Source organism: Pocillopora verrucosa, chromosome 5 (genome assembly GCF_036669915.1).
Source record: "Pocillopora verrucosa isolate sample1 chromosome 5, ASM3666991v2, whole genome shotgun sequence".
Lineage (NCBI taxonomy): Eukaryota > Metazoa > Cnidaria > Anthozoa > Scleractinia > Pocilloporidae > Pocillopora > Pocillopora verrucosa.
Window position 1 is genome coordinate 8019807 of NC_089316.1, and position 25415 is coordinate 8045221.

General features: G+C 36.4%; 1 protein-coding gene and 1 pseudogene across 6 annotated transcripts; one reads left to right on the forward strand and one right to left on the reverse strand.

Annotated features, from left to right (window-relative positions):
• Window positions 1-1386: 1386 nt before the first annotated feature.
• Window positions 1387-14844, forward strand: LOC131786962 (fibrillin-1-like). 6 transcript variants are annotated; one of them, XM_066166755.1, is made up of 12 exons: window positions 1387-1621; window positions 1870-1960; window positions 2288-2620; window positions 2741-2890; window positions 3073-3195; window positions 3484-3603; window positions 4543-4662; window positions 6067-6186; window positions 6577-6696; window positions 7223-7342; window positions 8917-9036; window positions 12648-14844. In XM_066166755.1, the coding sequence occupies exons 3-12, from the start codon at window positions 2293-2295 to the stop codon at window positions 13016-13018; spliced, it is 1692 nt and encodes a 563-aa protein (XP_066022852.1). In that variant the 5' UTR covers window positions 1387-1621; window positions 1870-1960; window positions 2288-2292; the 3' UTR covers window positions 13019-14844. The 6 variants fall into 6 exon arrangements, with proteins under 6 accessions (XP_066022852.1, XP_066022851.1, XP_066022853.1 ...); XM_066166754.1 differs by having other exon boundaries at window positions 1387-1960; XM_066166756.1 differs by lacking the exon at window positions 1870-1960 and having other exon boundaries at window positions 1387-1639.
• Window positions 14845-15300: 456 nt separating this feature from the next.
• Window positions 15301-23562, reverse strand: LOC131793073 (solute carrier family 25 member 32-like; annotated as a pseudogene).
• Window positions 23563-25415: the final 1853 nt, after the last annotated feature.

The window sequence follows — 25415 nt, forward strand, 5'->3', positions numbered from 1 at the left end:
ACCTTTTTTTCCTATAAACTTGCCATAACATGAATATTCTCCCCCATAAATCGAACGGTCACAGTATGTTTTGTATCCCCAAAAATTTCGCAACTCAAAACAGCAATTGACAGACATTTCAACAAATATTTGGAGTTTGCATCACTCGTTTCATTTTCATATTGAAATCGTGAGGCCAATAAACATCTCCGCTGCAACTCTGTCTAAGAAAAACCCTAATGATTCCCAAATAACTTCAAGTAAAAGTTGGCGATATCAAAGAAACGGGTGAATAAAGGTGTAGCGACTCAGACAGTAATAACATTTAGTAGACATGCACTCAAGAGTGACGCTAAATGAGTACGCATAACACTTCGAGTCTCATAACTGAGACAAAAAACATGTCCCGGACGCTTTTATCGAATATCTGTAGTTCTTGGCAGTACGAACAAAACAAGAATATAAATATTGCCAAGAAAAGCTCGTTCGTGGAAAAGCGCTAAAGTTTCTCTAAAAGGTTTTAAATTTCAAATGCAAATTCAAATAAAAGGTTTTTTGGGACTAGAAAATATTAGGATCTCACAATTCTAACTCCATTAAGTCATTTCAAATAGGATTTTGCTCGAAAGCTCTCTTTAATTGTTCCATCGTATGTCACACTTAAAAGATGTTAAAAAGATTTTTAAAAGATTGAGCAGCCCCGCGTAAAAACAAACAAACAAACAAACAAAAGCAAGCAACCCAGGAAAAATGAGGGCGAGTCTCTGTTAGTTTAAAAGTTTTGTATTCAAATGATGGTCATTAATAGCTTTTAGGACCTGTTATGTCTCTCGTTTAAAAACAAACTATACATGCACTTGTGGTGACGAAGGGGTTTGGAATAAACGCGAGAAATTCTTAAATGGCGTAATTTGGGAGCAACCTACAGCATAAATTTAAGTAATGTAAGGATAAAAAGAACTTGAACACGTTAGATGACAAAGATGCACCTGTCAAATTTGCAGCGTCATTAACGTAAATGAACTTCACAATCGGCGAATTGTTTGTGTTATGCTTAGAGGTAAATGGTTAAAAATTTTTCTGCAAATTCGTCAGTTTGTTCGCAGTTTCCGTAAAATGTTGCTAGATTTACTTTCCCTGATCCTGAGCTTAAATTCCAATTGTAGCTTCATTTGAACCCTCAAGTTTTAATGTCTTCCTCGACTAATGGAATCTTGTTTACTTTTAACAAATGAATTGCATCACAAATCATCAATATTTGCTCGAAGTTTCCAGACTAAAATTATACAACTGTGGACAAATGGCACGGACAATTTGACGTTCTTCGAGTTTAATTATATTTCCTGAGCTAACAGATGAGTGTCTTTTGTTATGGATAATGGATAAATATGAGGGATATGTTATTAAAACACTCCTAAGAGCTGATTTTAAAGTAGCTTCGTAAGTCTGTATTCAAAATTTATCAAATCCTAATTCGTGCCTCACAGCTCGTAATTTATACCGACTGAATTTCAACTTATAATTAATAAAACAAGTATCTTCGCCATTGGTTGGCAAACATCGCAAACAGAAAAATTATATTACTTAAATTCCGGCCCGAATTCTGCTGAATTCATTGCTTCTGAGGAGCCAAACAGAAACGGTGAGGTTCTCTTTTAAGGTTAATTATTACACATTGGCTTAAAACAAACGTTTGGTATCTTAATCATAGTTATAATACTTTGATGAAAGAGAGCAATTTTAACTCGGCGGCAATCATATGATTGAGGACCGCATTTCTTATATTTATCAGCTCTAGTGTTAGGAGTGTATATATATATATATATATATATATATATATATAAAACTAATTTTTCATACGACTTTTTGATTACTGAACTGTTTTTTTAGATAAAGGAGAAGTAACACACACTAACAGATACTTGTTTGACAGAAGATATATATAAAACCGCAGCTACTTGAAGATTACTAAGCCAATTTGGTAAGGCTATCTTCGCAAGTTAACTACACTAGATAAGCAGATCAAAGGTATCATTCCACAAAAGCTGAGAGAAGCTAAAAAACCTCAGATATTCTGATACAACTTTTAAGTTGTACTTAACATTTTTTTCTTGACATTCCAACTAGCATCCTGTCGAGCTGCTATGAAGTTTTCTCGCGAAGTTTCAGGCGGGCCATTAGTCAGTGCATGACATTTATTATAAATTTTATTTTTACTCATTAGGTAGGTAGACAGTTTTTCAAAGTTAGCTGTAACTAGGCGGGAATTAAACATGTACTTATGGTGTCTTACCCTCAATATTTGCAGATTAAATGCAAGTAAAAGGTATGTTGTGGATATTCCAAAATTTAAGATTCCTCCTCTTCGCCTCTGCCATGGAGTTTGTCACAGCTGACGATCAATGTAGGAACAATGTATACATAGAAGGGATGGCTCTCAGGTGTTCGGTCTTCAAAAGATGGTCAGTAGCGGCTCCTCACCTCTGCGATGTCAAATGCGGACAAGAGATCACATGCCAAAGCTATAACTACAATCAAAAATACCAAATATGTGAACTAAATAACCGCACCAAGGAGGCGAGACCAGAGAATTTCCTTTCAGCTCCCGCGTGGTTTTACATCCGGCGATTGAACGGCAGAGGTAAGAAAGTGATTGTAAGTGATTCCTATTTCTTTAAATCTTCTCCATCCTCAGCCTGATTCCTTCTCACCCGGAAGAACTAAGAAAAGGAAGTGAACGTAAAACATATCTTTACTTCAGCTCCATTAGGTTCTATCCCTGAATTACCAGCGCTGTCTTGTCGGGAAATAAAGGATAGTGAAGGTAAACACACCATAAGCGGCAAGTATTGGCTCGATCCAACTGGGAAAGGAAAGGCAAAACTGATTTACTGTAATATGGTTAACGAAGGTAGGTCCTATGAGTTTGAATGAGTTATTTTATTTTGTAACGAGTTATAGGTATCATGAAATTATTATAAATTATACTATTATTGATATCATCATCGTAATATTTGGTTTGGATCAGTTCTATGGAGGATGTCTCTCTCAAGTTGCTCTAACTTAGTCACTGCTTCTCTTTCCACATTCTAGATATGGACGAATGTAAATTTAACATCAGTGACTGCGACGTGAATGCAAACTGTACTAACACGTATGGTTCTTACAAATGCACATGTAAAGTGGGATACACTGGCGATGGACACTCATGTTCAGGTAATTTTGAAGATTACCTTATTAATATTTCTAAATAAAACTAATTTTTGTAAATCGTCTCATAATTTAGAGCAGCGTTACCCATGCACGTATTTATGCACAGAGTTACCATGCTCTACATCTTGCTTGTTTCAGAATAGTCAGGTTGATAAATTCAACTATTTGTGCTGAAATTTATGTAGCACTAAAAGAGAAACATTTGTCTTATAATTTGTGATGATTAAAGGAATTAACCGACTAAGAGTCATAAAAACGATAAGATGCAAAAATGTATCGATGATTTTTCAGATATTGACGAGTGTAAAGGAAATCACTCTTGTCACATGAATGCTATCTGCACGAACACAAAAGGATCGTACGTTTGTAATTGTCACCCCGGATATACTGAAAATGGACGCGGCTGCGCAGGTATTTGATGCGTTTCTTTTGTAACCATTTTCATCAGAAAGAAAAGCACTATCATCGTTGTAAAACTTGTTTTGCCATTATACCTTGTATTGAGAAGAGATGAATGTAGACCTGAAGACAATATTGATGATGACACAATTGTTTTAAATAAACATTCAGGGGAAAAAAATCTCAGCTGGCAAAGGAAGACTTAATGGATGGGCTCACAGGACAGAACAATGGATTAAACTCGCGCGGAATCAAGAAAAAAATTTAGTGAGCGCTTAAGTGAGGTGCTTGCGTCTAGGACCCAAGAAAACAAGATTAAGGTTTCTAAGTTTATACTCGGCAACTTCTTCCCGATTGCATTTTTTTAAATTTGTTTCAAAAATTTTGGAGGATCAAAGGAATTAACCTTGACGCATTTCTTTTGAAACCATTTCCATCAGAAAGAAAAGCACTATCATATTTGCGAAGCTTGTTTTACAAGCATACCTTGTATTGACCCTTTCACTCCTAAGATCTCATTAGTAATTCTGTTTACAGTCTACCATACAATTCATACGATGTTAGTTCTAAGAATTTGGTATTGAATCAACTGATAATCCTCAAGCTGATATTTTTTCTTATTCTCGTCATTTGTCTGTTTGATATTGTAATGATTTAGTAAGGAGAAATTCTCTCTTGGTCATTAAAGGAAGTTAGATGGTTAAGTAAACATTCAGTGTAAGTTAAAAAATCTCCACTGGTAAAGGGAGACTTGATAGACAGGCTTACAGGACAGAACAACAGATTTAAACTTGGGGGAACCGAGAAAAAATCTGGTGAGTGGTTGTGTGAAGCACTTGCGTCTGGAACCACAAGACAACAAGACTAGGGTTTCTTACGTTATGTTCGGCAACTTTTTTTCAATTACAGTTTGTTTGTTTTTTTTTTTTGGTTATTTTTATGATTTTACAGATATCAACGAGTGCAAAGGAAATCACTCTTGTCACGTGAATGCTACATGCGTGAACACCCTTGGATCACATGTATGTCAATGTCATGTTGGATATACTGGAAATGGACAAAACTGCACCGGTGAATTTAATTTCTTCTCTACAATATTTTTAATTGTCCTGTATGGATTCCGGCTACGGCGCTGCACCATTCAGCTGCGTTCCAAGACAATTAGATAATTTATTACTCATTACTGGTTTTGATTTAAGCAGTCGTTTCTCGTGTTAAGAACCTCTTAGGTAATGTCACTGACTTTTAAATTAACAATTTTGGTAACTGATGCATTGTTATTCTGCTTTTAATGGATTCTAAACAAGTCATTGACAAAGTCATGAAAATAAAATCGCTCGTTTGGCTCTGAACCCTGTGCACATGATAGATATGTACGTGACTTTCCATGGCGCTACGTTTTCGCTGATATATTTGAAAGAAAAAAGTTGTAAATTATTATCATCAAGTTTTATAAAATAGTCAAGATAATATGAGCGCACTGATTGGTCAAAATTAACTATTATAGGGGGGAAGTTTCTAAAGAAACTTTGGTGCCGCGTCGGTGGAAGAGTATAGCAGGTAATTTAGTTAACAACTGAGTTCAAAATATAAATTGGCCACCGTAAAGAGTAACAAGTGCTAATCAGCCTTTTTACTCTTTACGGTGGCCAATTTACGTTTTCAACCCAGTTGTGGACACTAAATTACCAACTTTTGATTATGTTTTAAATGATTTAAAAACCTTACACAAACTTTAATGTGATGCAAACATGACTCTCGGTGGAACTTAAAAACCGTAAAAGAATCTCTAACCTTCCAAGATTCCTTTATAAAAAGAGCAGTTATGATCAATCAAACTTATTTGACTTACGCAAGCCAATTGGCCTTATGATTACAAATAATTGGATGATGCTAGTAGGCAGAGAGTTATTACACACTCCTAGGAAATAATTGGGTACTAGCGAATACTTCTGGGCTGGTATCTCTGTGTGGGAGCTGAGGATCAAAAATGTCTTAAACGCATTTGGTAGCATCCAGTTGAGCCGGTGAAAACAACTCAGGCTTTGATGGGCGATTAAAGCAAGAGGAAATGTAATTCTTCATAAAGCTATAATTTCATTTTAGTTCCTTTGTGCATCATCATTCTCTAACCCAAATTCATCAAAACCTGGGTGACGCTAATAGAAAGAGAAGTTAAGCTACATCAAAATTTGGTAAGCTGTTTTGTGACAACTTACTCCCCGCGGAATTTTTTTTTCTGTTTTTTTTTTTGGGGGGGGGGGATGACAAAGCAGGAACTGTTTCAGATCGGTCTGGTTGATAAATTGTAATATTCGCCATGAAATATACGCTTCAAATATCTAATTTGTAAAGCAAACAAAAAAAAAAAGGACATGAGTTTTGTTGTTTACAATTATTAAAGTAATTACACGACTGAGACCCATTTTAAAATGAATAACGTGATAAAGTGCAAATATACAAATGGTTTCTCAGATATTGACGAGTGTAAAGGAAATCACTCTTGTCACGTGAATGCTATCTGCACGAACGCCAAAGGATTGTACGTCTGTACTTGTCACCCCGGATATACTGGAAATGGACACAACTGCACAGGTATTTGATGCGTTTCTTCTGTAACCATTCCCATCAGAAAGAAAAGCACTATCATCGTTGCAAGACTTGTTTTGCCAGCATACCTTGTGTAAAAAAGAGATGAATGTAGGCCTGAAGACAATGTTGATAATGACACAATTGTATTAAATAAACATTCAGTGGTAAAAAAATCTCAACTGGCAAAGGGGGACTTGATGGATGTGCTTACAGGACAGAACAACAGATTTAAACTCGCGGGAAACCAAGAAAAAAATCTAGTGAGCGCTAAAGTGAAGTGCTTGCGTCTAGGACCCAAGAAAACAAGACTAAGGTTTCTAACCTTATGCTCGGTAACTTCTTCCCAATTGCATATTTTAAAATGTATTCTTTTTTTATGTTATCATTTTACAGATATTAACGAGTGTAAAGGAAATCACTCTTGTCACGTAAATGCTACATGCATGAACACCAAAGGATCGTATGTCTGTACTTGTCACCCAGGATATACTGGAAATGGAAGCGACTGCACAGGTACTTGATGCATTTCTTTTGAAACCATTTCCATCAGAAAGAAAAGCACTATCATATTTGCGAGACTTGTTTTACCAGCATACCTTGTATTGACCATTTCACTCCTAACATCTCATCAGTAATTCTGCTTACTGTCTACCATACAATTCTCATGATGTCAGTTCTAAGAATTTGGTATTGAATCTACTGATAATCCCCAAGCTGATATTTTTCCTTATTCTCGTCACTTGTCTGTTTGATATTGTAATGATTTGGTAAGGAGAATTTCTTTCTTGGTCATTAAAGGGAGTTAGGTGGTTAAGTAAACATTCTGTGTAATGTAAAAAATCTCCACTGGTAAAGGGAGACTTGATAGATAGGAACAGATTTGAACTTGGAGGAACCGAGAAAAAAATCTGGTGAGTGGTTGTGTGAAGCATTTGCGTCTGGAACCACAAAACAACAAGACTAGGGTTTCTTACGTTATGTTCGGCAACTTTTTTTTTAATTACAGTTCGTTTCTTTAGTTATGTTTACGATTTTACAGATATCAACGAGTGCAAAGGAAATCACTCTTGTCACGTGAATGCTACATGCATGAACACCCTTGGATCACATGTATGTCAATGTCATGCTGGGTATATTGGAAATGGACAAAACTGCACAGGTGAATTTAATTTCTTCGCTACAATATTTTTAATAGTCCTGTATGCTTTCCGGCTACAGCGCCACACCATTTTGCCGCGTTGCAAGACAATTAGGTAATTAATTACTCATTACTGGTTTTGATTTAGGCAGCCATTTCTCATGTCAAGAACCTCTTAGGCAATGTCCCTGACTTTTAAATGAACAATTTTGGTGACTGATGCGTTGTTCTCCTTTAAAATTAACCTTATCACAATGACTGACAGGAGCATGAAAGTAAAATCGCTCGTTTGGCTCTGAACCCTGTGCACAGGATGGATATGTAAATGATTTTCCAAGACGCTACGTTTTCGTTGACATTCAAGATATATTTGAGGGAAAAAGTGGAAAATTATTATCATCAAGTTTTATAAAATAGTCAAGATACTACGAGCGCCCTGATTGGTTAAAAAACAATCGTTGATCGCACCGGTAAACCTGTGGAAAATTGAAGTTTATATATGTTATTAAAGTAACAGACCGCACTTTCTATCGGTTTACCAGCGTAGTAAACGTCTTCAGATGTTGGGAAACCATTCGAAAAAAAAGTAGATCAGTTGCTTCCAGCTCGTTTTGACAAAATCCAGCGTGGATTATATCGCCAGTAAACTGAGAGAAAGAGCGATAAATAAAGGTTCTACAAAAACTGCGGTGCTGCGTCGGTGGGAGAGTGCAACAGGGTAATTTAGTATTATCAACTGAGTTGATGAGGTAAATTGGCCACCGTAAAGAGTGCTGCAGCGAATGCTCGAAACGTCAGCTTTGAAACTCTTTACAGAGGCCAATTTGCATTATCAACTCAGTTGATAAGGTAAGAAAAATAATGGGGAAGGAAAAAAATCTAAAAGAAATGGCAGGTTGAGTCCTGAAGGGATTGTGTATTTTTCTCTGACCTTATCTGACCCTTTTCATGGAAAGAAAGGAAACCTTTAGGAGGTAGAGAGAAATTACACACTCCTGGGAAATAATTGTGTTACTACCGAATACCTCGGGGCTGGCATCGTTGTGCGGGAGCTGAGAATCAAAAATGTCTTAAACGCATTTGGTAGCATATAGTAGAGGTACATACGACTCAGACTTAAATGGGCGATTAAAGCAAAAAGAAACATGACTCTTTGTAATGCTATCAGTGATTGAGGAAGGGCTAACGCTCGAAACGTCAGCTTTTTTACCCTTTACGGTGGCAAATTTACGTTTTCAACTCGGTTGTTAACACTAAATTACCTGCTATAATTATCAAAACCTGGGTGATGCCAATATTAAGAGTAGTTACGCTACACCGAAATTTGGTCCAGTGTTTTGTGACGACCTATCCCCCAAGGGATGGTACGTTTTGTGGGAGCAGCAGGAACAAGCTAGTTGTTTCAGAGCCGATAGCTTGATAAACAGAAATACTCGTGATAAAATATACGTTTCAAATATCAAATTCGTGGAACACAAAAAGAGAAAAAACTGTTTTATCATGTATGATTATCGAAGTAATCACTCGACTGAGAGTCCGCTCATTTTTAAAGTGACAAACATGATGAAGTGCAAATATATATGTGGTTTCCTCAGATATTGACGAATGTAAAGGAAATCACTCTTGTCACGTAAATGCAACCTGCACGAACACCAACGGATCCTATCTTTGTGAATGCCACCCTGGATTTAATGGAAATGGTCAAAGCTGCACAGGTGAATTTAATCTCTTTGCTATAATATTTAGAATATTCCTGCTCGAATATAGCCCGAAGCTGCTGAGGTGGCCATATTATTAGTTTCTCATACGTAAACGATACCGGTTGTGCCCTAAGTCTGCCTAGAGCTGTCCTTTAATGCTTTGTCTGAAAAAGAAGGAGCTCAAATTCGGATCCTGATGAGTTTATCTGGATCTCCAATATCACTGTTTTAGGCTCAAAGCCTTAAAGTAGTTAAAGACATGCGAGTTACAATGTTTAATTCTAAGCAATTGCTATCTACAATCGAGTGAGTGAATAACAGACCAATAATAACTTGCATGCTATATCTGTGGATCCATAGCATTAAATGAAGCAATTTTAGCAGGAACTATCGTCCTACCAGTGCTAAGTTTTGTTTTTTTAAGCAGCATTACCCATACATGCTTATGCACGGAGTTGCCATGATCTACTTCCGGTTTGTCTCAGAGCCTTGATGTTAGGAGAATTAAAAAAGAATATTGGAAAGGAGAATATAACATCTAAGTTGCACGTTTCAAAAATCAAGCTCGTTAAAGACAAAGAAAGAGAAAGCTTTCTCTTATTATCTGAAATGATTAAAGTAATTACAAATCGTTAGACGACAAAAATAAAGTGCAAAATGTATTTACGGTTTCTCAGATATTAGAGTCGTTCAGCAAGAGGACGGGAACGTCATTTCAGAACAGGAAAGCGCGCGGATAATCTGGACACGACTCTATTTCGACTTCCGGTGTTAGCGTTGCCGTTCTCCCCATCAAGTTCAGGACGTCATTTCGCTGATTTCCCGTCGTGATCAAAACGCCTAGAATTTGCGTTAATTGTGCACTTATAAACGAGATAATGCTGTTTGGAATGATTTCAGAACTCATTTCCAGGATAACCAGGTTCCTTTCTTTGTTTTATTCGGTGAGTTTGTGAAAATTTACCGCCACATTAATTCTGGATTCCCGAAAGGGAACACGATCGTTAGCAAGCGATCTAAGATTTTAGGGCCTAGTTACCTTTTGTAATTGAGCGTGGCTTTAAGGAACGTCAGGGCTTTTCTTTGATACATTTCTTAAACCATATATGAAAACTCTAAGAACGGGTGCTGTTAGTTTTATCGTGAATTAATTCATCAATAAATTAAACTTGCTTCATGTTGAAGTTTATCAAAATGAAACAACACGAAGGTTACCTGCGATATTATTCAGTGTTATTTGTTGTCATTGTCGTTTTAACCGTGATTAAAAATTGTTCTGCGAATTGAAGTCAGAGATAAAAAAAAAATTTGAGAATAGCTTGGGCTGCACTTTTTTATGTCTTTAGTTTTGATCAGCGCCGGTGAAAACAAGAAAGTCATCTACGAAAGAAAGTAACAATCCACTTGATTTCGGCACGGTTTTCTAAATCTATTAATTTGATTCAGTCTTCAACGACTTTATTCGTTAAAAAAATTAAATTACAAAAAAAGCAAAATAAAACAGGAACGAAGTCTGATTCCTCAGTCTAACCGTTTCGTTGGTGACTAGTTTGAGTGCATTTCATTCGTTCATGGTTAAACGGTTTCTCAGATATTGACGAGTGTATAGGATATCACTCCTGTCACGTGAATGCTAAGTGCAATAACACCCTTGGATCACATACATGTGAATGTCAGCCTGGATATACTGGAAATGGACAAAACTGCGAAGGTGAATTTAATGTCTTCGTTACAATATTTAGAATATTCCTGCATGACACGTTTGACTACAGCGCCGCACCATTCAGCCGTGTTGCAAGACAATTAGATAATTTCTTACTCATATATAACTCGTTATGATTTAGAAAGCCGTTCCTCATGTTAAGAACCTCCTAGGTAACGTCCCTGATTTTTAAATGAACAATCTTAGTGACTTATGTATTGTTATTCTCCACTAAAATTAACCTTATCACAATGATTGACAGAAGCATGAAAATAAAATCGCTCGTTTGGCTCTTAACCTTGTGCACAGGATGGATATGTGAGTGATTTTCGATGGTGCTACGTTTTCGCTGACGCGTAAGATATATTTGAGAGAAAAAAGTTGAAAATTATTATCATCAAGTTTTATAAAATAATCAAGATACTACGGGCGCCCTGACTGGCCAAAAAACAACCGTTGATTGCACCGATAAACTCATGGAAAATTAAAGTTTAAATTACTAAAGTAACAGACAGCTTTTTTTATCGGATTACCAGCGTAGTAAACGTCTCCAGATGTTGGGAAACCATTCGGAAAAAAAAAAAAAAAGGAAATTAATCGCCTCCAGCTCGTAATTACAAACTTATGTCATGTCCTCACAACATCCCGCGTGGGTTATCTCGACAGTAAACTGATAGAAAGAGCGATGAATAAAGGGGGTAAGGTTCTAAAGAAGCTGTGGTGCTGCGTCGGTGGGAGAGTATAATAGGGTAATTAAGTATTATCAACAATTTTTTTACTGTGTATTGTACATTGACGAATGTAGCGAGGCCCATCCCTTTAAAATGAATAAATGCCATCCGAATGCACCTTGCACTAGTACCCAGGGCTCGTACAATTTCTCTTGCTATCCCACGCTTATTGGAGATGGTTTTGATTGTCAAGGCTAATTTGGTTTTTGAAGGCGATGAAATTTTTGTTTGGTTCCCACGTTGAATGTAGCATTAAATTTCTTAGAATTTACTTTCATCTGACATTCACATCGAGGAGGCATACTTTTACGCTCCCTTGAGCACAAGAACGAATCAACTTTTAATTATAGGGGGTAAGTTTCTAAAGAAACTGTAGTGCTGCGTCGGTGGGAGAGTATAGCAGGTAATTCAGTGTTACCAACCAAGTTGAAAGCGTAAATTGGCCACTGTAAAGAGTAAAAAAGCTAATCTACGTTTTCAACTCAGTTGTTAACACTAAATTACCAACTGATTATGTTTTAAATGATTTCAAAACCTTACACAAACTTTAACATGATGCAGACACGATACTCTCCGTGGCAATTAAAAACTCTTTAATAATCTCTAACCTTCCAAGATTCTCTTATAATAAGAGCAGTTATGATCAATCAAACTTATTTGACTTATGCAAGCCAATTCGCGTTATGATTACAAATAATTGGATGATGCTAGTAAGCAGAGAGTTATTACACTCTCCTAGAAAATAATTGGGTACTAGCAAATACTTCTGGGCTGGCATCGTTGTGTGGGAGCTGAGGATCAAAACTGAGGATGAAAAATGTCTTAAACGCATTTGGCAGCATCCAGTTGAGGTACAAACAACTCGGGCTTTGATGGACGATTAAAGCAAAAGGAAACGTAATTCCTTATGATGCTATCATTTCATTTTAGTTCCTTTGTGCATCATCATTGGCTAACCCAAATTCTTCTAACCCGAATTCTTCAAAACCTGAGTGACGCTAAGAGAAAGAGCAGTTAAGCTACACTAAAATTTGGTCCATCGTTTTGTGGCAACTTACTCCCCGCGGAATTTTTTTTTTGAGAGGGGGGGGGGGGGGGTATCAGGAACAAGCCAGTTGTTTCAGATCCTTCTGGTTTAGAAGGTTATCTTTGTTACTACAACCTTTTTTTGTAATGTTTATTTCATTTACTAGCCGACCCATGTTATTATCATCAAAACCTGAATGATGCCAGTAGAAAGAGCAGTTACTTAACACCCCAGTACCAAGAGGTGTGTGACGACCACCTTGTTGAGGGATGGTATCGTTTTGTGGGAGCTGCAGGAACAAAAATGCCAACAACGCGTGTGCCAGCATACAGATGTGGTACACAGTGGTCTGGCTGGTTGGATGCTGCTCATCCTACAGTGGAAGAAGGTGAAGTTCGAAGGACGGTCTGCTTTAGTGATCGCACTACTGGTTGCAAATACGCAACATATATTTTTGTAAAAAACTGTGGATCCAACTTCATCTACAAACTTAAAAGCCCACCTGGTTGTCCCTCACGCTACTGTAGTACAGACTGAATGTGAAGCAAATATGCTTCGTGTAGTAAGAGGACTAATAAATCGCTCCGTAGGTACATGTGTACAAGGTTTTTACATGCGACGTATTCAACTTTTCTTCTCTATCGTCAACATTATCAGTAGATTTTACCTTTGGCGGCAAACAAGTATTTATTTCATTAGAATGATAATTCTCATCGGATAGCCTTTGTCATTGAAGAGAGAATTGCCCAAAGGATCTTTAAAGTAATCTTCAAGTAAAATCTGCAAGACACAAACTCTCAAGCTTATGGTTTTTTAGCCTTTTATGTTTTTGTTCTTTTTCGTTTTTTTCATCCTTCAATTGCTGTAATTATAAATCATGATTATTTTAGCGTAGGTCAGTGGAATACAAACAGGTGCTATCTTTCGTTATAGGCGTAGAAAAAAAAGTGATGATTCTCAAAATCCGATGTCCTTTGAAATTACAAAAAGTTAACGTAATAATAGTGACTCAGTATTTTGAAACGTTGAACCAATTTCCAGACACACAGTCAGCAAATTCAATGGTTTAGCCTGCGTAACTGTGTGTTAAATGTGTCGGAATCGACCAGAATTCATTTGAAATTAATGGATCGCTTACATCTCACGCTTATTTTGAATCCAAGTTAAAGATCTTTACGCAATGGCTTCAAAGTGTCCCTATGCAGCTTATTTAACTAAGCGCACGGGCGCTTCATTCATTCCTGACGAAATTTGTTAAAATAATTTTATACAGGTAATCACGCGTTTCCAGTGTAATTGGGGATAAAACAGAACGAGAAAATTTTCAACGACTGACCAAACTGTATGAACCCGTAGGGCGAGTGCAACTTGCATGTGTAATATTAAGTTTAAAAGCTGCATGTAGCTTTTAAAAGTTGACCTGTTTTTACTATGGTTAATGTTTGCCTACAACATAAACACGCTAAAAGTAAGGTATTCAGAACTGCAATGTGATAAAAAAAAAGTATTTAGAGTAGCTTAGGTAAACACAAGTTGTAAACAACTTTTTACACCGTTTAAGTACATCACCAAAAATATTTTACAGGAATGTTAGATTTGAAATCAAAATCACAGTTTCTCTCGGCGAAGTTTTCCTTTTATATAATGCAAACATATTCAAAGAATCCTATGAAAAATAGTAAGCGCAGAAAAGAAACCCACTCTTACCGTAACCCCCAAAGGCTACTGCCTGATATTTCAATATTCTAACTAAGACTAGTCTTCCAATCATTTGATGTTCATTTGTCTCTCATTTACAATAAGAGACCTGAACACAAAGCAAATGAGGCAAAGCAAGGCGAGTTTCTTGACAACGTATCAAAATATAGAAAAATCGTCGGTAGACTCTTCAAAGCAAAGTGATATGAGCTGGGTCAATTGTGGCTCAGCTTCTTGAGTGGTGTAAATAAATTATCTCATTATTTAACAAAAACTGTGTATCTCTTTGTAAATAAATTTAACTTACACGGACTAGTTTCATAACACGAACACGAGTAAGCGTTAAGGGCAGTGTAGTCCATGGGTCGGAGTAGGTTCTCGATACCACTCATCTGATAGCGATCGCGAAAGAGTAGCTTTCACCGTTCTTTACTGAAGTTAATGTCAATAACCAGGTAAAAATAACAACAAAAACAAGGAAATGTTACAGTGAAGTAAAAACAGAGCCATAAATAAAAACTGGGTTTAACTTTACATCGCAACGATTCAGTAACAAATGGAGAAAGTTATTGAAAAATATTTTAACGTAAGGAACAGAAAAAGGAAAATAAGGTAATTTTTAACTTAATATTGAACATTTTTCTTGATTAATTGCAAGTAGTTTTCACAAGTAATGTTTGAATTATGAAGTTAATAGTAATAAAAAAAAAAATTGCAAAAAGGCATCTCTTGTAGTTCATGCCTTTGTTAGTGCTAAGTGGATGTACATAAATTTGATACCCGTATGGGAAAAGGGACAAAAGGGAGGGGGAAGGTTCTTTATAAAAGAACAATAGGAGAAATCATTGTTACCCTTAAGACCTGATAGTAATAATGGATACCTTTTGCATTGATGTAAAAAAAATTGCTCTGAAAAAATTCATATTCACATTCCGCTGGTAAATGAAGTTATCGATAAAATGTGTAAACGCACTGGGCGGTTAACTTCGCTCGGTTAATATATTTTTTCCATAAATGAATCAGTCGGAACTGTTGCGGAATAAAGTCTGGTAATAAAACCAGGTGCTGTAGTATTGCCCATTGTCTCCCGTTGCCGGATCCCATCATTTATCCTGTCGATGTCATCTGTCCGGCAGAAGGAAGTGAATAACGTTTTCGTACACCTCAAATGTAAGTGCACATGCTGGCGTTACTCTAAAAAGAAACAACAATCAACAACAATCAAACGCACAATACACAGTAAAATCGACAATGAACGTTTTACATATATTACAGTTTCAGAGTTTCTTCTAAAGCGCTCCTTTGCTGGATTTTCAAAAACAAAAAAAAACCGCTAAAACTTACACTAACATATCAGGTGGGGCACAAACATTTGTGACAACGATAAGTATCTTAATAATTTCACAGTATTCGAACATGTAACTGACGAAAACAATGACATGACACCTACTCCAAATTTTATAGCCTCTTAATGTATCTATCGCCTGTCTCTTCTTCCCAGTTTCTCACAGATAGAGGGTGCAAATAAGTTCAAACACCTTATGGGGGTACCCCATCTCTTAAGACCCTTTCCTTTACAAAGCGCCACCTAAAATTAAAGATGAGAGCCCACTAAGCCCTCTTGGCCAATTCTAGATTATACATTGCGGTTTAACACATAAAACTAACAAGCAAATCTACTTGTATCATCAAATTTATTTTTAACATTTAGCCTTACCTGAGGACACTGGGAGTTAATCCTTTATAAAATCCTGTTACTCCTTCGTGCCTAAGATTTTGAAAAGAACCTGTCGTGAGTAGAGGCCAGAAAAAGAAGAATACCTTCTTTCATAAAAATGTGGACTTTACCACTAAGCCGTAAGTCAATCCGAAATTGGATCCAGTTCTCAAACGAGCTGGTTTCAGTTCTCCGCCAATTTTGGTCCAGTTCTTTGTCAAATTGTTTCAAACGGGCAAAACATGTACCTCTCTTTAATGTAGAGGGTTTGAAACTAGAGATGGAAAGCTAGTCTATAACGTATCGAAAACTTTAAGTCTTCATGTCAAGTTCCAACTTACCTGAAAGTCTTACTAATCACATCCAACGCGCCTTTGTATTCCACCATCGTGTACTGATTCTTTAGAAAAGTAAAATCCATGAACAATAAATGACAGCAGGAAAGAGTAAATACTGAACGATTTAACAAATCAGACTTGCTTAGAGACAGCTCCAGATATATTTAATTGGTTTTCGCTAATTTTATGGGCACAGGATCAAAACTTTCGCGCCGTGCGTTCTCATAACCATCTTGGATCCGTGTTTCTTAAGAGGAATAGAGAGAGTGAAAGAGGGTGAAAGCTATTCTCCCTCGTGAGATTTGGTATTTATCCTCATTTTAGGGTTTCCCTGGCCTTTTGTTGGTGCCCATTTGAACCACTGGGAAGGGGGATGTGTGGGGCTAACGAATCTTTTCCCAAGGAACCGACACAATGATCTAGCTGAGGCTCGAGGCCCGAGCACAGGCCACATCAAACTGGAGTCCAGTAAACCAACCGATGAGATCACCGGCCTGAAAACTAAAAACAGCCTTAAACTACAAGTTTATTTCAAGGTAATAGCATACAACAGTAAAACGAAATCTAAATCTATGTCAAAAGGTTAATAATTTGCTAATGAATCTCCCATTCTAACCTGAAGTCTTGCTCTAACCACTTGATAAGGATATGTCGCTGTTGCGGCGAAAATTTTCGACAATGAAGCCATTACAAGGTACTCAGTTGAACTCTATGAAGAAAATGAAAGTTAGCAAAACATAAATTAGAGAGCAAAACACTTTATATAAAAAAAAGAAGTACTATATTTTCAGCACTTCAGAGTGATTCCCACGATAACCCACGATTACATAATAATAAACGTCATCCTATTAGTACCTTCCTACCAGCCACATGTACAACAAAGGTAATAGAGGTTGTCTTTTGGACGTCAGTTGTAGCTTCAAAGTGCTGAAGCTCGTCATGGAGGACTACTACTCAAGATGAGAAGCCAAAAACTTCCCCCACCCTTCCCTCTCTCGCGTTCTCCCTTTACGTTCGCCACTGGCCACCACATGTGTTCGTGTTGACCCTTTACACCCTAACATCAATATTCATATTCTCCATACTGTTCTCTGTACATTTCCAAAGATACTAACAGGGAGAATTTCTTAAACAGTCAATAACTTTTTCGGTGGCTGAATATTTCCTCTATTCTCGTGACCTCCATGTGTGATTCAGAGGTGATATTGTAAGGAGAAGTTAGATGTCGGTCATTCTTGGGGGGGGGACAAAGGGTTGATTCTTATCAATCCTTCTGGGTGGAGAGGGGAGTTGAGAGTAAAGTTTCGTTCCAGTAAATGACAACAATTCAATCATCCACCCTTAGCTATGAACATGATCAGAGTAAAAACACTTCACATGTTCTGTTAGTCAAGGTTTAAGACCAAGAGTTTCTTGTTTGCTGACTCTGTTGAATTTGTGAGCTTTAACACGTATACAATCAACTATACAAACACATGCAGACAGTATTCACCAGCTTCTTGTTGATTGGTGTTCCAAAATATTGACTGTAGCCTTTCTTCAGCTCTCATAGGCCATGAATTGCAGTGCTCCGTGCGATACGCCAAAAACACCTGGAACGTAACCCTGGTCAAGTAAAATAAAATGATATGAGCAAACTTCATGTTCCATTCAAACACATAAACTCAGGTTAATCACTCACAATACCATTATCTAAGCTAGGTGAAGATAGCGGGGTCTTAAAAAAGGCTGAAATAGCTTTGTATGGTTCCTGACTCTGAGACTGATGTTTATGCTTCTCTTTTGTTTTTGCGCTTACCTTCCCTTTTTCTCTTTTTGATTGTTTCCCTCCTTTCTTAAAGGAGGTTTGAAAACCACTGTTGGCTTAGTGCATATGCAGCATCCAAAACATACTAACTACAATATCAAAATGTTCTACATTAAGTCTCAAAAGAGAATATCAAAGACATAATTGTGATTGCATCATGCAGACCTACATCTGTAAGATATCTAAAGTTCTCTGCAATCAGAGTACCAAACAATGAGTCACTTAAAAAAATAGGCCCGATGCATTGGTATAAAGTTTTCAAATTGTGCTCTATAAGAGTACGTTTACACTTCCACTATTGAATCTCCCATGTACATTTAGGAACTAAAGATTATATATATATATATATATATATATATATATATATAAATAAATATTATGAGAGGAAAAAACGACGCAACTACATATCCCGACAAGCCTGTTTCGTGAATCGCTTCACTCTTCAGGGGTTTAATCGAGTGAAGCGATTCACGAAACAGGCTTGTCGGGATATGTAGTTGCGTCGTTTTTTCCTCTCATAATATTTATTTATTCTGCTCTGCTTCAACGTATTGAGCACTGTTCCACGCGAAAATCGACTTACAGACTTCCTATATATATATATATATATATATATATATATATATATATATATTTAATAATTCCTCTATTGTGCAACATTTTATGCCATTATTTTTTATGTTCTTAAGCCTAAGATATTAAGGTACACATGGAGCGGTACACACCACTTGTGACTTCTTGGATTTGATTGACTGACTTTATTAGAGACCAATGCCCTGCATATTTCACCACAAGACCAGCACACACAGTCAAAATAATCTCAATTTTTAACTTGATCAATCAATCAAAAAGCTGTCAACCGATACATATCAAGGTTACCTTGTATAAACCTCTCAACTCCTCATGTCTCCACAACTTTAACAGAGCATCTGTAGAGAACAAGGAGTACAAAATAAGTCATGCATCTGGATTTCATGTTAGTGAGGAATTGGTGAGCACAATTATATGTGCCACCAACTTGATTCCAGTTCACAGTAAATTGTGATTGAGAAAAGTACCAAACAATTTATTATTCACTGCTGAATCAACGTTAGGCTTATAAAAAACTAAAGAAATGATAACAAACTTGAAAGAGCTCTTGATTTTTAAACTATATTCTCCATGTAAGTTGCATGTCTGAAATGTATCAAGAACAGTACGGGGGAAATACATACTGATGGAAGTGTGTAAATGGTTCACTTTTCTTTTCTCTCTTTTAGGTAAAAAGGTGTCATTCATGTTTGCAGACAAATATCTTACCAAAAATTCATTCGTACTGAGGTGTTTGTGTTTAAATACTAGAGACATAAGCGAGTTTTGACCACCCATATTGAATTTGTTAGGTAACCTGGCACAAACCACCAAAAAGTTAATTCATCATTCTAATTAGCAAATATATGGACCTTAATCGTTGGAAAGTAAGTCAACGTAATATAACTTAAAACTTTTCCTAAAATGATCTCAATAATAACGCAACACAATCGGTTACTCGGCAAACATACAATTATCTATTTGTTCAAAATTGATCAGCGCACTTGAATGAATGTGTAAAGAGCATCGCATGAATTAATGTCTGATAACATCTCGAACCGTGAACACGACCCTGAGAGTGACGCTAAATGAGCACGCTTCAAACTTCAAGTCTCTCAACGGAGACAAACAGATGCTTTTTTCGAAACATATTCACAATTCTTTCATTAAATTTTTTTCGAATATCTGTAGTTCTTAACAGTAGAAACAAAACAAGATTATAAAGACTGCCTCGATAAGCTCGTCCGTGGAAAAGCGCCAGAGTTTGCCCGAGAGGTTTCAGAATTCAGACCACCTGTACATGCTCTAAATTTAAATTCAAATAAAAGATTATTTGGGACTAGTAGTTATTAGGATCGCACAAGTTATTAGTAAACTTACACAGCCACAGAATTTATAAAAGGAACCAAAACTGCATAGTTTCTTTGAGATCAGCTTAGATTTATAAGGCCTATTTGGTGCACCGTTTTATTTTGTCCCTTGTTAGAAGTACTGTTTCACAGTAATTTTTTTTTGTTTGTTTTCAGTCATTTGCGGCGGTGAAATATCGCTTTCAAAAATCTCACACTTTCAAAATATGGCCAACATTTATCAAATAGAACATAAAAAACCACGATATTTCCATAGGGACATTTTTTAATACACTAGCTTTCCTTCGACGGCTTTGAGGTTTTGCGGTGCCTTGAAGGAGATCAAATGAAAAAGAGCACAAAAAAATTAGCCAAATCTCGTGCAGCAATTTCTTTATTCTCCATGTGTAGAGGGCTGGATTAGTCTTTAAGACGAATATCAACATTTAGACAAAGTAATTGATAGCATGAATCATGAGGTTCATTTTGGATAAATGATTCTAAACAACTTTTCTCTCAAATATTGATAACTGAGTTCAGTCAAAAAATATTTTTTGGGAATAAATATTAAGAGAATATAGTTCAAATTGCTTGACCGATCGTACTTCTTTTCTGCTTTGAAAAGTGGAATATTCAGGACTTAATTGTCTTCAAGCGGCACCGGTCCGGCGGTTGTAATTTACGTCCACGGGGGCGTCTTTCCTACAGTAGAAACCTATACCTAAAAATAAATGTCCTTAATGCATCAATTTTTGGTCACGGAAACATAGTTAAAACAATTTTTAAGGACTTAACTCGGACTCAAGTTTCAATGCACAAAGGTTGTGCATTAAGAAACGAAACTACTTGGCGACGATTTGACGCGAAATCTCTGGAGGGCTTTTCTTAAGTCAACACATAATTCTGAAATATTTGAGAGCACTCACATAGATATCTTTTAGGCTTGATTTTAATAATATCAGTCCTTTTGCAATTCTCATTTCACTTTGCAGCTGATCCTTGCTATCATTATGAAAACCTGAGTGAAGCCAATAGAAAGATAGATTACCTTACACCTCCCGGTTCAGAATTGTGTGACTACAAACTCCCTGAGGGGATGGTATCGTTTTGTGGGAGCTGCGGGAACAAAAATGCCAACAACACGTGTGCCAGCATACAGATGTGGTACAGACTGGTCAGGCTGGTTGGATGGTGCTCATCCTACAGTGCAAGATGGTGAAGTTCAAATGAAGGTCTGCTTTAGTAATCGTCTATCTGAGCTCCCAGTTTGCAAATACTCAACAACGATTTTTGTGAAAAAACTGTGGATCCTACTTCATCTACAAACTTCACCACCCACCTGGTTGTGATTCACGCTACTGTGGTACAGACTGAATGCGAAGCAAATATACATGGCGCAGTAAGAGGACTCATAAATCGCTCCGTAACTACACGTGTGTAAGGTTTTTAACATGTGACCTACTTAACCTTTCTTCTCTGTCGTGAACATTATCAGCAGATTTTAACTTTGGTGGCAAACAGGTATTTATTTCATTATTATGATAATTCTCATCAGAGAGCCTCTGTTATCGAAGAGAGTTGAAGGATCTTCAGGGAAATCTTCAAATAAAATCTGCATGACGCAAACTCTCAAGCTGATGGTTTTCGAGCCTTTTAATTGTGAATTTCTTTTTTTTAGTATATTTTTTAAAATCCTTCTTTAGCTGTAATTATTAACCATGGTTATTTTAGCGTAGGTTGACGGAATACAAGGAGGCGCTGTCTTACAATATCGGCGTAGAAAAAAAAAAAGTAAAGACAGTCAAAATCTGATGTCCTATGAAATTACACAAAGTTAACGTAATAATTGTGAATTTGTCATTGTGATTTTGGAACGTTAAACAAATTTCCAGGCACACAGTAAGCAAAATTCAATGGTTTAGCCTGGGTAACCGTTATTTAATTAAGCGCACAGGCACTCCATTTATTCAAGATGAAATTTGTCAAAACAATTTTTTTGCAGCAATTTGTATAGGTAATCAGGCGTTTCGATTGCAATTTGGGAGAAATCAGCACGAGTAAATTTTCAAAGGCTAACCAAATTGCATAAGCTATTGGGGCTAGTGCAACATGCATGAGTACGATTACGTTTAAAAACTGCATGTAGTTTTTAAAAGTTGACCAGTTTTTCAAAGTTTAATGTTTTCCTACAACAGAAACGCAAAAAGAAAAATATTCGAAGCCGCGATGTGCTAAAAATAAGACTTAGAGTAATATAGGTGAGTTGTAAGGTGCTGTAAACAACTTTGTACACCGTTCAAGCACATCACCAACAATTTTTCACAGAAATGTTAGATTTGAAATCAAAATCACAGTTTCTCATTGTGAAATTTTCCTTGTTTTAACCTGCAAAAATGTTTAAAGAATCCTATGAAAAATAATGAGCGCTGGAAAAAAACCCGCAAGAGCCACTTCTTTTCTAAGGCTAGTCTTTGAATCATTTGATGTTTATTTGTTTCTAATTTACAAGAAGAGACCCGAACACAAAGCAAATGAGGCAAAACAAGGCGAGTTTATTAACAACGTATCAAACTATCCAAAAATCGTTGGTGCTCTTTTCAAAGGAAAGTGATATGAGCTGAGTCACTTTGTGACTCAGCTGCTTGAGTGGTAGAAGGGCATCGCATATGTAATCTCATCATTTAACAAAAACTTTATCCCTTTGTAAATACATTTAACTTACACGGACTTTTTTATGTAGTCCATATGCCAGAGTAGGTTCTCGGTACCACTCATCTAATGAAATGTTATGTAAAAGACTCTTCAAACTCACTTGATAGCAATCGCGAAAGAGTAGTTTTTACCATAATATCAGTAACCAGGGAAAATGACAACAACAACAAATAAATGTTCGGGTAAATGCACGAAACCAGAACCCAGTAAGGCAAAAACAAAGTAATCAATCAAAACTGGTTTTAACTTTACATCACAACAATTCAGTAATAAATGAAGAAACTTATTGTAAAAGATCGTAACGTAAGGAACAGCAAAAGGAGAGTAAGATAGTTTTCTTTAGAACTGTCACAATTAATTTAATATTGAACATTTTCCTTGATTAAATTGCAGGTAATTCTCCCACAAGTAATGTTAGAATTCAATTGTCAATTATTATTAAATAAACAACAATAATAAAAAAAGGAAAACTTGCAAAAAAAGCATCTCCCAACAAAGGGATAAATTATTGTTATCTGTAGGGGCTAAGAATGGTAATGGCTACCTCTTGCATTACTGTACATAAAATGCTCTGAGAAAAACTTATTTTCACATGACGCCGGAGTTTGAAGCGTTGCTAATAAAATGTGTAGATGCACTGGGTTGTTAACTTTGCACCTTAACGAATTTTTTCTTTTTTTCCATAAATGGAATCAGTCGGAGCTGTTGCTGAATAAAGCCTGGTAATAAAACCACCCGCTGAAATTTTGCCCCTCGTCAAAAGTTTACACTAACACATCAGATGGAGCACTGCCGAGTTCTGTCCAGTCGAACATGTGGATTTTCTTTCGCCTCTGCCAAACCAATGAGATGAAAATACCTTTTTCTACCGCACACCTTTTCTTTGACATGTTACAGTATTGTTATTATAGAGGTGAATTACCAATCAGTTGGCATTCTAGGCCCAGAGGTTGTCTTAAGCTTTACTTTTAGCCTTACTGGTGAAATGAGAGTGACTTTGCTCTAGGCTGAGAGGTCATTACCTTATCTCAAAATCAAGACACCCGACATCTCCACAAATATTAATGAGTGAAAAAAGTGACTATAGCACTAAGGTAATCTGGCCCAGACCACCAAAACCACCAATAACGCAACAATCAGTTACACGCCAAACATAAGATTATCTATTTGTTTAGAATTAATCAGCGCATTAGGATGAATATGGAAAGGCTATCGGGCATCAAGTGAATTAACATCCGATAACATCTTAACTGTGAACAGGACCCTGAGAGGGACGCAAAATGAGTACGCTTCAAACTTCGAGTCTCTTGACTGAGGCAATCACCATGTCTAATACGCTTTTTTCGAAATAGTTTCACAATTCTTTTATTACATTTTTTTTCGAATTTCTTTAGTTCTTAGCAATACATACAAAACAAGAATGTAAATATTGCAAATGAAAAGCTCGTCCATGGAAAAGCGCCAACGTTTCACTTAGAGGTTTGAAATTTCAGTTCAAATTCAGTTGAAAGATTCCTTAGGACTAGAGGATATTAGGATCATACAGTTCTAACTCAATTTAGTCATCTCAAATAAAATTTTGTTCAAAAGTTCTCTTCTATTGTTTAGTCGCATGTCACATTTAAACAATGTTAAAATGAGTGAGCAACGCTGCGTAAAAAAAACAAACAAACAAAGAAACAAGCAACCCAGAGAGAGCAAGCCTCTACTAGTATAAAAGTTTTGTATTCAAATGATGGTCATTAATACTTTTAAGGACCTGTCAAGTCTCTCATTTTAAAAAAACCTATACGATACAATATCATATTGTGGTGACGAAGGGGTTGGAATACACTCGAGAAATTCTTCAGTGCTGTAATTTGGGAGCAGCTTATATCATAAATTTAATTAACGTAAGGATAAAAAGAACTTGAACTGACACATGTTAGATGACAAAAAAACCTGTCACATTCGCAGCGTCATTAAATCAAATGAACTTCACAGTCGCCCAATTGTTAGTGTCAGGCTGAGTAATAAATCATTCAACTTTTTCTGGAATTACGTAAGTTTGTTTGCATTTCCGTAGAATATTTCTGCAATTTATTTAGCCTGATCCTAAACTTAAATTCGATCGTAGCTTCATCTCTGCACTCAAGTTTTTATGTCGTTCTCGAGTAATGGAATCTTGTTTACTATGAACAAATTAACTGCATCCCACATCATCAATATTTGCTTTGCTTAGAATGGACAATTTGAAGTTCCTCAAGGTTAATTATGTTTTCCTTAGTTTTTGGATGGGTTTCTTTAATTAGGCAATGGATTATGAAAAAATGAGAGGGATATGTTATGAAAATACTCCTAAGAGCTGATTTGAAAGTAGCTTTCGTAGGTTTGTGGTTAAAATTAACCAAACCTTATTTCGTGCCTAAAAACTAATAGTTTATACCGATTAGTTTTCATCTAAAATTAATGAACCAAGTATCTCCGCCATTAGTTGGCAAACATCCCAAACAGAACGACTATAATACTTTAACTTCCGGCCCGAATCTTGTTGAATTCAATACTTGCGAGGAGCCAAAACAGAAACGATGGAGTTTTTTTTTTTTGATGTTAATTATTATACATTGACTTAAAACAAACGGTTGGTATCGTAATCATAGTTATAATGCCCTGGTGAAAGACAGCATTTTTAACTCGGTAGCAATCAGGTTGTTGAGGACCGCATTTCTTATATTTATCAGCTCTAGAGTTACGTAGATTAAGT

Coding starts and splice junctions, on each gene's coding strand:
- LOC131786962 (XM_066166754.1), top strand. CDS start 2,293: ATGCAAGTAAAAGGTATGTTGTGGATATTCCAAAATTTAAGATTCCTC. Junction 2,621..2,740: donor CCGGCGATTGAACGGCAGAG/GTAAGAAAGTGA, acceptor TCTTTACTTCAG/CTCCATTAGGTTCTATCCCT. Junction 7,343..8,916: donor AAATGGACAAAACTGCACAG/GTGAATTTAATT, acceptor TGGTTTCCTCAG/ATATTGACGAATGTAAAGGA.